At 36.5% G+C, this 12,828-nt stretch overlaps 1 protein-coding gene across 3 annotated transcripts in view; it reads right to left on the bottom strand.

Annotated features, from left to right (window-relative positions):
• Positions 1 to 3,097: 3,097 nt before the first annotated feature.
• The window catches only part of STIL (STIL centriolar assembly protein), a 63,367-nt gene continuing 53,636 nt past the window's right edge, over positions 3,098 to 12,828 (bottom strand). Inside the window, exon 18 of one of the 3 annotated variants that reach the window (XM_089923092.1) lies at positions 3,098 to 5,693. In XM_089923092.1, the coding sequence (XP_089779218.1) occupies positions 4,904 to 5,693 (790 nt within the window). In that variant the 3' untranslated portion in view covers positions 3,098 to 4,903. The remainder of the gene's footprint in view (positions 5,694 to 12,828) is intronic. The other 2 variants (XM_089923081.1, XM_089923088.1) reach the window with 2 other exon arrangements.

Raw genomic sequence — 12,828 nt, 5'->3', positions numbered from 1 at the left:
CTGACATCGCCTTTTCCATTGTGTTTTTAATTAGTTCCTCTTGTCCTCCTGGTCCCAGACCTCCCGTGAAGAGGCAGGACACAGGGCTCTCCCCAAATCCATCCTTTTCCTGGAGTTCAGCCTCTTACCAGGAGGTGGGAAAGCAGGATTTCCTGTGAGGATGTTTTCTGTGATCCAAACAGTTCCCGTTTGGGGAGCGGAGAGGAGATAGGGAACATCACCCAGGCCTGCAAACCCTTAAGCCCATTTCTGTGGGTTTGATGTTTTCTTCCACACTGGCGTTTGAGCTCCTTAAAGTCAGGGAATGTATTAATTCAGAGCTGGAGAAAGAGATGTTGGTACCTCTTTGAACAGATATTATTACTCAACATTTTGGTGGTGAAAACGGAATTCTTTTTCTTTTTAAAGTGTTAAATAATTAGGTATTATTAAAAGTAAGGAAATCTTTTCCTCATCGATGACTGTGGAAATCCTTCAAAATGCTTCAAGGCCCAATTCCAATGCTATCTCTTGCAGAAGCCTTTCCCTCCTCTGGACTTATAAATCACTCCTCACAACCTATTTCTGTGTTAACATTTCATACAATCACAGAATGTTAGAGATACCTAAAAAACTGGGAAATAAACCTAGTGATATGACGTGACTTGCCCAACGTTATGGAATTTTGAGCAGAGGGACAAGTGGAACCCAAATGTTGCTGACTCCTAACTCAGTGTTCTTTCTAGATGTGTCTTTTTTCCCTTCCTATCTTTGGTTTCCTGCCCCAAACCCCCTCCTCCAATGCTATACCTATTCAGATCTCCATGCTTTCCAACAAGCTGTTCCCTCTATCAGAAATATCACATCTTCCCCTTCTCTTCCATATTGCTCCTGTAAGATTTTGGAAAAACCTGGAGCATTCGCAAAATAACCGTCCTCTTAATATATCCTCACGTCATATAGTTTTATTATAAGCCCTGACCTCACTGTATTGCTAATGTTTGCATGTGTCTCCCCCATTAGATCGAGATCCTACAGGACAAGTTGTCTTGTGCATCACGGTATGCTCAGCATCCCAGCCCAGAGCCCAGCAGAATCAACATTAGACACCTGCTGAATGACTAGGGGTATAAAAGGTGCCGGTGGGGAGAGGAAGAATGGAGGGAATGGCTACTGCTGGGCTGGATGCTATGAAGGACTAGGTTGTTAACTATAAATGTGTGACCTTGGCCCACCTTATACCTTATTTGTGTCTGTAGAAAGAGGTTGATGACGTCTGCCATACATACTTCAGTTGGGTTTTTGTTGTGACGATTATATGAGGAAATGTGTGGGAAAGCACTTTGAAGAGTGTGAAGCAGTCTGCAAATCTAAGACATTATCATTAAATTTATTTTGCAGGCATAAAGGTCTCTGTTAATCTAGGAGCTAGGAAAGGTTCTGCCCTCAAGAGTAATGTCTAGGGGCTTCCCTAGTGGCACAGTAGTTAAGAATCCACCTGCCAATGCAGGGGACACAGGTTCGAGCCCTGGTCCAGGAAGATCTCACATGCCACAGAGCAACTAAGCCCGTGCGCCACAACTACTGAGCCTGCGCTCTAGAGCCCACGAGCCACAACTACTGGAGCCCGCATGCCACAACTACTGAAGCCTGTGCGCCTAGAGCCCGTGCTCTGCAACAAGAGAAACCACCGCAATGAGAAGCCCGCGCACCACAACAAAGAGTAGCCCCTGCTCACCGCAACTAGAGAAAGCCTGCTCACAGCAACGAAGACCCAATGCAGCCAATAAATAAATATACTAATCTTAAAAAAAAAAAAAAAAAAAAGAGAAATGTCTAGAAAACAAGGGCACAGAAAACTCTTTTGCTCCACTAACTTCCTGGAGCCGTTACAGTACTCAGTAGAGGTTACCACGATGCAAAATCATTGATGTGAACTCTTTAATATTAACAGAGCTGGGGTTCCCTTCTTTAGGACTATTGACTAAAAAACCAGTAGTTTCTGGTCTTGGCTAAAGGGCAGGGGGACTTCTTGGCAGAAAATAAGGCCGGCAGCTTGGAGGACAGCACATACCTGAAATAGCACTGACTGTAGTATTCAAAATCATTCATTCAGCTCAAGATCTGTGTCTCGTAGGCATGTGAAGTGCTCTGCACAGCGCCCTGTGAGCATGTAGTTAAGTCTTAAAAGATGGAAGCTATCGTGATTACACTGTTGTGGCTCCTCATAGTCCGAATCACTCGTTTTGGCTTTTCATCATACACTGTCTCATACGGTTGTGCCACTGTTTCCAGTGTGTATGTTTTCCCTAGAGCCTTTACAGCTGGCAAAGGCAAGACTTATGTCTAACATGTCTACATCCACTTCTCTGGAGCTTATTTAGCACAGGCAGGGTAAGGCAGAGGACAAGTGAGCATAGAGTAATTAACCATCAAGGGGCTCAGAGGTTGAGTGAAGGGACATTTGATGAAGGTTGTGTGGAGGTGCCGACTGGCCAGGACCTAGACTAACAGGTTTCTTTCCCAGGTAATAGAAGCTCCATCATTTCCTTATTCCATTTGACGTAGCACCCACATATCTATAAACAGTATTCTGTGGGACTGGATGAAAGAAAGAAATTCAGACAAACGTCACTTGAGAGGCAATCATCTCCAAAGTCTTTTCATCCAACTTTTCCCGTATTAATGCTGTTTCCAAAGATGCCGAAAAGCTATTGTAGATACTAATTTGTCAGATAACTTCCAGAGTGAGTTATCTTCTTAGATAACTTCTAGAGAGGATTCAGTGATGGTCCCTCTTCTCTGGATGTTAGTAGGAGACATGTTTTGTTGAATTAATCTACAGTCTAAATTCAGTCTCCAAAACTGCTTTAAGTGTCTTATCAGAGGCCTTGAATTAGATGTGCTAACAGCAGCGATGGAATTAAAAGCCTTGGGTTCAGTTTGTATTGCTAAAAAAAAAAGCCTAAAAAGCCTTGGGTTCAGTTTTTATTGCTCAGATAGAGAGCTTCTTGTTTGGTGTGAAAATTACAGGATTCCCAGAGATAATGGTATAGTTAATGAGGCTGTCAGTGAATCAGCATTCTCTCAGTTTTTTACATAATATGCAATATAAATTGTACTTACACTGACTTCTTGGGTGAAACACTGAGGGCTAAAGTTAAACAGAACACACTTGAAGTGGCGATGACAATTCCATTACTTAAAAATTTACTCCAATGAAAGCTATAAGTGGATTTTAAAAATATTTATTAAAATAACCGAAGCCCCAGACGTTGCCAATGGGAACAAAGGTAAACACAGAGAATCACCATCAGTGACACTTCTATGTCTTGATTTTAACCTGAAAGGGCAATGTAACAGGGAAGTGTACACTAACTGGTGCCTAGCTCCAGTGGGGAACAGCAGAGAGCATCATGTTGCCATACTTTGGCTGGCTAAGTATAAATTGTTTCATCAGATTATTACCTTAGAAGGCCCCAGCTGGGTATTTAGAGACCCAAAGTCCATTTCTCTCCAGTTTACATCTCAAATTTTGATATAAGGCAACGACGTCTTAATTTAACTTCAGCAGAAGAGCTTTCTCTCTCAAGTGAATGAGGACTTTTTCATTTACATTCAGAAATAACAATTTAAAACTTATTTTTTAAGAAGGTGAGGAAAGGAAGCAACTACTGATGCACTAAACAAGTTGGATGGATCTCAAGGATATTATGCTGAGTGAAAACCAATTTCAAGAAATTACACACTATGATTCCATTTATATTAGCATTCTCAAAATGACAAAACTTCAGTGATAGAGAACAGATCATTGGTTGTCAGGAGTTAGTGTTGGAGGGAGGCTGTATTTTAAAGGAGTAGAACTAGGGAGTTTCTTTGTGATGATGGGACAGTTCTGTACGCTGATTGTGGTGGTGGTTATGCAAATCTATAAGTGATAAATTTTCATAGTTATACACCAAAAAGTAAATAAATGAGTGCAGCAACTTGCGAAACCTGAAGTCTGTGGTTTAGTTACTAATATTGTACCCAATGTCAATTGCTTGGTTTTGATCATTTACTATGGTTATATAAGATATTATCATTGGGGGTTGCTGGATAAAGGGTACACCCGAACTCTCTGTATCATTTTTGTAATTTTTGGGGAGTCTAAAAAGTTTTTTTTTTAAAAGTGGAGAAGGATATGCTACAGCAGAGGACAAAGGAAAGTAGTCAATCTAGACATTTTTATTAAGTTCCATTAAAAAATATTAAAACATCTGAAAAACTCACAAAGTTTATAAAACACGCTCATACTCAGTAATTTTCTTATTATGTGATAGCTAGCGCTGTATGTTGAAAATGTTACATTAACATCCACCCGCAAGAGTGCAAAAGTTTTACTTCCACAGTATTTAACAAATATGCATCTTAAGACAACATCTATACTCCTTGTATAAAAGATCTTAAGTTACTTTTAAAAATAAAACTTTCCCCTTAAATTCAATAAGGGTTGATTTAGCTAATTTACTCAGGGTCATGATAACTTTATATTCTTTTGGTGATGCTGGGTAGATGCAAAATGCTAGGAAAACAGACTCACTTTTCAAAATGTACAGTATAAAAGAGCAATTCAGATTCATAGTTGGATAGCATCTGCTTATCTAAATTTGTTGAAATAACTGATCTTAGGATTTGTTTAAAAAAAAAAAATCCAGTGATGCTGAACACCACTATTTGAACAAAGGGCATTTAGCCCTCCTAATAGCCAGCCATCTCATAGACAATCAGGTCACTTGTTCAGCTCTTTGCCATCAGCTGCTACCAAGAAAGAGTGATCCCTAGAATGACTAGGAATTCCAAAACTATCAAAAGGCTCTGGCTTCCATAAGTATCTTCAGGAGACATCCCATCCTCATATCAGGAGGGCGGGGGAATTAAAAGTTTAAAATAATTTTGGCAACTGTCTGAGACGCTTCACATCTAAGAAGGTGCCTACTGAATTCATACTATTCATTTGCTTTAAAGTGTCAGAAGGTTTCAAACTTTCAGGAAAAATCGGACTGTCCCTTACATTTTCTTTCTCAGGATGTTGGGTGAACTCTGCTTTTCCAGTTCGGAGTTTCACTGCAGGACTTGATTTAAGGTTCTTTAACAAGAAATCTGGGTTTTCATTCAACCGTGGTGTTGCTTTTGGCTGAACAACTTCATTTGTAATATTTCTCAATGCTGGCATATCTGTGTGGGTGCCCATGGAGTCACAGTTACAACAAGTAGTTATCTCACAAGCATTGCTAGAAGGCTCTTTCTGACAATCAAGTTGTTCAGCTATGCATGTAAGGTTTTGATTCACTAAGTGTTCACTCTTGGTATCTGTATTGTTTGGAGGCTCCTCTTCATCTTCACTATTGTCACTGCTTTGAATCAGTCCATATCTCTTCATGTATTTTTTGGTTGCAAATGACATGTTGTTTGGTGAAATTAAACTAAGGCCCACTGTGTTTCTGTCTGTATTAATATGTAGAAGACTAAAAGATGAGTCACAGTTATTTTGGTTTGATCGAGTGAGAGACAGTTGTGACAGCTGATTTTCATTTAAATATTTCAGAGCTATAGCATTTGCCTCCATGCTCAAATCCACACCGTTGGGGCTTAAGCCACTCATGCCAACATTAGCAAATGACATGCAGTTTAATCCAGAGATCACTGCTTCAGGGCTGATGCATGCCAACACACTGAAAGACAGAACAGAGCAGGCCATCATTTATCTTATTTTGAGTACTAAACAGTGTAACTGTAAATATGTTCCATTCTATGACGGTAACAGTAAGTCTTCAGCTTTAAGCTTGATGGTGCTTTTTATCTGAGAGCTCAGACATCTAAGTCTTGATGACCCAGATACATTCAAGGGGTAACTATGATAACCTAGAAGGTAATCCATGATGCAAAGACTGAAAGTGGAACACAAATTAATTTTCCTAAATTTATATCAGTTATGGTTTTAAGACCAAATATAAGACCCCAAAATGTAAAGCTTTTTAATATTGGTAAAATAAAAATAAATAAAATCAAACAGAAAACACATCTGATAATATAACATTACAAGATTTGGTGAGTAGCTCAGAATGTTACATTGTTCATAGTTGAAGAGATTCCATTTGTAATGAATGAAAAATATCAACCAGTCTCTGGATATGGACATGTGTGCGTGTGTGTGTGTATACACCAATTTTCTTTTGTTAGATATAATCCTCACTCACTTTGGTTGGTTTATCTCATTAACAGTAATCAACTGACTTGCCTTTTCCTGTATATCACATATACAATAATAGCTGCTAATTTTTACTGATGCCTTATTATGTGCCAGGCACTCTGCTAAACATTCAGTGCCTTATTTAATTCTTGCAGAAACCTTTCTCTGGGAGGTTGTCCCTATCATGTATTTCAACCTTATTCTCCATTACAACAATTCACATTTCTCTTCCCCTACTTTTCTGTTTTCTCCTCGGCACTTATGGCTACCTATATATTTAACTCACAGTTCTTATTTATAGTCTAGCTCCCTCATGAAAATCCATGAGGGCAAGGGATTTTTTGTCTCTTTCCCCCACCACTGCAGTATCCTTGGTGCCTGGAACAGTGCCTCGCACAGGGTAGGCATTCAATAAATATTTACTGAATGAATAGGTATTATTATCTTTATTTTACAGTTGAGAAAACAAAGGAATAGAGATTTTAACTAATTTCCCTAAGTTGAACAGCTAGTAACTGGCAAGCTGAGCCCAGGTCTGCCTTACTCTCTGGGACTCTATAACCACTGTTTCACTACACTGTATTCAGCAATTTGTATTTTGCTATCAGAGTTTTTCTATTCCCTAAAAATCAGAGTCCTCTGTGTACTATTATATTATATATATAATATATATATAATATACAATATATTATATTATTATTATATTCCAGTCAAACAATATGCTATGACTTTCCATACCATCCAAGGAAGAAATTCAGCTGTTTTATACATGCCAGCCACTGCCTGCATCCCTACCCTCACAAAACCCAAATAACTATCAAGTATTTTTATTCTCAAAAGTACCTGAAATTCTGAAGAGACTATTTGCAACCATCAATATCCCCTAAAACCAGTGATGTCATTACCAAACAATGGAAGAATGTGCTTAATAATGCTGTTCTTTATAACTACCTTGGAATTCTTCCTCAACCTTCTTGGTATTTACTGCTTTGGAGACTGTCTTAATAAGATGGAAGAGATAGTACCAATCTATCTAGATATTATTCTTTTATGATATATTCATAGTGCTAATATCTTCTGAATATAAAGTCATTTTTCTACTTTCTTTGCCTATTTCCTCAAAATTATAAGCAATTTGCATATTAAATCAGACTTGTACATATTAAAAATATATATCTATAGATAATATTAATGTAAATAATATGAAGGCAAATAAAAACTTCTAATTCAAAATGTTAAATATTAAGAAAAAGTAGATCTAATTTGAATTAGATCTTTTTTTTTAAAACCATTTTTAAAAATTGAAGTATAGCTAATTTACAATGTTGTGTTAGTTTCAGGTGTACAGCAAAGTGATTCAGTTATTTATATATATATTCTTTTTCAGAGTCTTTTCCATTATAGGTTATCATAAGATATTGAATATAGTTCCCTGAGCTGTACAGTAGGTCCTTGTTGTTTATCTATTTTATATGCAGTAATATGTATACGTTAATCCCAAACTCCTAAACTCCTAATTTATCTCCTCCCCCCAACCCCTTTGGTAACCATAAGTTTATTTTCTATGTCTGTGAGTCTATTTCTGTTTTATAAGTAAGTTCATTTCTATCATTTTTTTTAGATTCCACATATAGGTGATATCATACGACGTTTGTTTTTCTGTCTTACTTCACTTAATATGATAACCTCTAAGTCCATCCATGTTGCTACAAATGGCATTATTTCATTCTTTTTTTATGGCTGAGTAATAATAGATCTTTTATAGAACAGTTAAAAGATCCATATAAATCCATGAAAACAATCAATATCAGTTCAAAAGGTTCTTCAAGTTTCATTGTCTGACACAACTAGCTAGTTTCGATTTGGGGTCTGGAGGAAACACCATTACTTTGAAAACAAAACAAATCAATAATGCTCAGGACAAATGCATATAAACACTAGGGTAATTAAGATGAAAAGCAAAAGTAGGCCATCCCACTGATCAAATCCTAAAAGCCTTGATCACAGATATACTATATTAGAATCTCATTAGATATACAGTCACAAAAGGATGATGAGAGTCCATTTATGTTTAAATATGAGAGTCACATGCCAACAATTAAGGGAATTATTCCAGCTTACTTAAAGATGAAAACCAACCCTGACTACTGTCCTGTTTGAATCCCAATTAGTTACCTCGTACTTATCCTACATAGGGTTTTCAACTAGAGAAAACATACCATTTTCAAGTAGAGAGCAAGGAAATAACTAGAGAGACTGCTAAGGATCTGTTTTGAATTCAAAAGGTCACTCCAATTGGGAATATGCCTGTAGAGGCTGCTGCCAGTCCTCCATCTTCCCTACAATTTCTAGGTATGTCTGGGACCTTCTTTCATTGTTTTCCTGTTTTTGGACCTTCTTAATCTGCAGTGTTACGGAACAGGAAAACAGAAAGGAAATCTTCCTTCCCCTGTCTCAGCTACTCTTCTGGCTAGAAGATATGCTCCTGCAGTCCAGAACTGGAATGTGAAATAAGTTTTCACATAGGTACAATGACAAAGGTAGCTGGTTTATAGAACTAGGACAACAACAGGCATTACAAGGATTACAAAGATTACTTTTCTGGAATACCAAACTACAATTTATACACTATTTCTATAGGAAAAATGTGTCTTAAATTCTAAACAACTGCCTTATGAACTTTCAGCACACCAACTATATTATACCAATATCTGTTAAAAGATAACAACACAAGGCCATAAATACTGACAATAAGTATTACAGAGAAACTTATAAAAATAAGGCATTCATTGTAAACTTCAGTGATGACCCGAGTAGTTTGGATTTCCTTCCTTTATCAATCCATGAAGACCCACCAAATGTGGGAGAGGCAATGAGGATTCACAGATAGATAAAACACAATCTTGCTGGAAAGGCTATCACAAGAACATGCTATATAATTTATTAGAAACAAGGTACTCTGAGAGTACAAAACATCAATATTCTGGTGAGAGGTCCCAGAAACATAGACAAAGGAGGTGACGTCTGAGTTCAGCTTTGAAGGATAAGGATTCTGGCAAGCAGAAAGATAAAAAAGAGCATCCCAGGTAAAACTAACAGCAAGGAACTTTGCAAATGCCAAAGATGGGTAAACTGGAATTTGGTAGTAGAGAGTGGTAGGAGATTATACTAAAAGAACTAAGTTCAAGACAAACTGTGAAACAACGTGAATTAATTAGGTAGGCTTTAGATAGTCTTATGCTTGGAATCTCCTCTCAGCCTAAGACTACTGACAACAAAATATGACTTATATGTGTTAGAGAAATAGTTTCAGTGCAGTTTCATTTTTAATCACAATAATATAGAGAATCCATTAATAATGCATAAATTAAAGATAATTTAAGAATTTTTGGTCTAATTTAGCACAGATCTTTAAAATGGTCAATTTTAATATAGGGTAATTATAATACAGTATGAAAATATGCTAGGTACCTCTCCTATGTGCTTCCATGATATACTATATCCTTCCTTTTCATAGCAGGTATCAGAGTATTTTATAATTGACTATTTATTTGTGCATCTTCTCCACTGAACTATAAGATCTATGAGGGGAAAGATGTCTTTCCTAGGTTATCTTGTATACCATGATATTTCTCATAGCTGGCTCACAGTAGCAGCTCATTATATATTTATTGAAGTAAAATGAGTAAAAGTATTGGTGAACTACTAACACATATAGCTGGTGGGAAGGTAAAAATCTTACTCTTTCAGAAAGCAATGTAGTGACGGCCTTAAAATTTTCCTACCATTTGACTTAGTCTTTCTACTTCTGAGACTCTAGTCTAAGGAAATAATCCTAAACCTAAAAAATGCAATCTTGGCAAAAGGATGTTTATCATAGCAATATTTAAAATAGTAAGACATTGAAAACAATTTGACTCAGTTCTGACAAGAGGGGAAGGGTTAAGTAAACAAATACTATGCCCTACTTACTGGTTTATTAGTTCCCCACTAAAGATGATGCTTAAGAAGACGTTACAACAACTTTGAAAACGGGATTATTTTCCAGTGTAAAACCAAAAACACTTTTTTGGGAGGGTATATACAGTATGGTCAAAACACAAAGCAGCAAAATATATACCACCGTTAAGACCCCACCAAAAAATTAAACAAGCAATAAACATAGAGCAAAATAGTAAAAAAAACAAAACAAAACAAAAAAACTATGGACTTTGGAGTTAGAAGAGTAAGTTTAAAATTACAGGTGTGGGGTCTTGAGTAAATTGGTACTTAATTTCCTCATCTATAACACATGTATAATAATAGTATCTATCACATAGATTATTGCAAGGATTAACTGAAATAATGTTGCATAAAACTTCAGCACAGTTCCTCATACATTATGAGCACTCAATAAATGGTTGCTGTTAAAATTATTTTAGAAAAATAAAAGGAAATACAAAAGCAAAATTTTTAATAATAAATGAAGTTGGTTGGTATGAATATGTTTTGTTTTGTTTTTTTTGGCCTCGCGGCTTGTGGGATCTTAGTTCCCCGACCAGGGATCGAACCCAGGTCCTCAGCAGGGAAAGCACATAGTATTAACCACTGGACCACCAGGGAATTCCCCTGAATATGAGTTTTCCTTGTCTACTTTTCTAAATTTTCCAAGGTTTCCAAAATAAACATATTACTTTGACAATGGAAACAAAACAAATATCAAACTCTATTTCCAAAGCTCTACAATATTTTACACAATTTATAACATAAAATAAAGCTTTTTAAAAAAAGTTTTCATCTGAAGATATAGCTATATCATTGTAAAATTTTAGCCAGTTTACCCGTCTATGGAAATGATTAATTTAATATATTGTTTTGAACTGAAAACAATTTTTTTCACATCAGCTTTTACTTCCTTGAGAAAATCATCTTACATGAAACTAAAATCCTATCTATGAATGTATATCTATGGATTTTTCAACTCATATAGGTAATTGAATATTAAAAATGGGAATAGCCCACAATATTAAATGAAAATGTCTATTTTGTAATGGTAAGTAAAGAAAAATAAACAAAATTATATATATAGTAAAACAGCAACTTTGTTTCCTAATTTTCTTTGGGTGTTATTAGTTCAGATGACATTTTCTTCACTTTGTAAAATTCCAACCCCGAGCATGTACTATTTTTATAGCATAAATTTATAATATAAACTGTCATTTAAATAAAGAGAAGAATGTGACTACTCCACACTGATACATCAAAAAGGCTTTACTTTCCATTTCATTATAGGCATTTAAAAACAGAATCAAGTTCATTATATACTGAAAATTTATTCATTTCAATGTTTCACACTTAAGAGATTAAAACAGGGTGGCCACTATGAAGAAATACATTACTTAGAAACTATTCCCGGGCTTCCCTGGTGGCGCAGTTGTTGAGAGGCCACCTGCCGATACAGGGGACACGGGTTCGTGCCCCGGTCCAGGAAGATCCCACATGCCGCGGAGCAGCTGGGCCTGTGAGCCATGGCCGCTGAGCCTGCGCGTCCGGAGCCTGTGCTCCACAACGGGAGAGGCCATGACAGTGAGAGGCCCGTATACGGCAAAAACAAACCAACAAACAAAAAAACTATTCCCTACAGGCAGCCATACCAAAACGTAAGGGCTCCACACAGATAACAGGGTGATTTATGCATTTTAACAGATGTATATAGCCTCTATCCCAAGAGTATTGAAATAAAACCTTCAAAAATGCTAGACTCATTCCTACACTGGTGGTAGGCATACAAACTAGTAAAACTATTTTGGTGGGCAATGGCAACATCTACCAAAACTTCAGATGCACATATCCTTTGATCCTGCCTATTTCCAGGAATTTATCCTACAAAGACACTTGTACAAGTATATGTAGAATGATGTTCACTTAGCATTGTTTGAGATAAGAAATAAGAGATTCAGCCTCAAAGTCCATTAATAGAGAACTTGGGTTCACTATATTATAGTACATGGGCACAACAGAATATTATCCAGCTGTTTAAATGCATGAGAAAGAACTGCATATACCTATAAAGAAAAGTACCTAAGATATAACGTTAAGCAAAAACCCCAAATTGCAACACTTATCACACAGATACATACTTGAACATGCCTAGAGCATTTCTAGAAGAATACCAAAGAAACAGTTAAGAGAAATAACCTAGGAGGAGTCAGACTGAGGAGTCTGGGATGTGGGGGCTTTTGCATTCTATCTGATATTCTTGCATGTTATTTGATATTTTTTTTAATCATGAAATTGTATTATTTTTATAACTAGAAAATGACATCAAAAATAATTAATAGAAAGCACACTAGCCTTAATAACATAATTTCCAGATTTTATCCTCTTTAAAACAAGTATGTGTTGAGGTGATCTTTGATGAAGAGGAATCTAAACAGAGGAACATGGCCAGTTGGAACTGGTGAGCAATAAGTAAGGTTCATATAACTATATTCTTCAAAACATATTTCTACAAAAAGGAATTTTTTTTAAAGGAAATAATCTTTTTTTAAACTTTATTTATTTTTGGCTGCGTTGGGTCTTCGTTGCTACGTGCAGGCTTTCTCTCTAGTTGGGCGAGAGGGGGCTACTCTGTGTTG

Source organism: Delphinapterus leucas, chromosome 1 (genome assembly GCF_059928025.1).
Source record: "Delphinapterus leucas isolate spDelLeu-1000000601 "Yukka" chromosome 1, BTC_Dleu_Yukka2, whole genome shotgun sequence".
Classification (NCBI taxonomy): Eukaryota; Metazoa; Chordata; class Mammalia; order Artiodactyla; family Monodontidae; genus Delphinapterus; species Delphinapterus leucas.
Note: the sequence above shows the minus strand (reverse complement) of the source record. Positions and strands in the feature narration are given on the sequence as shown.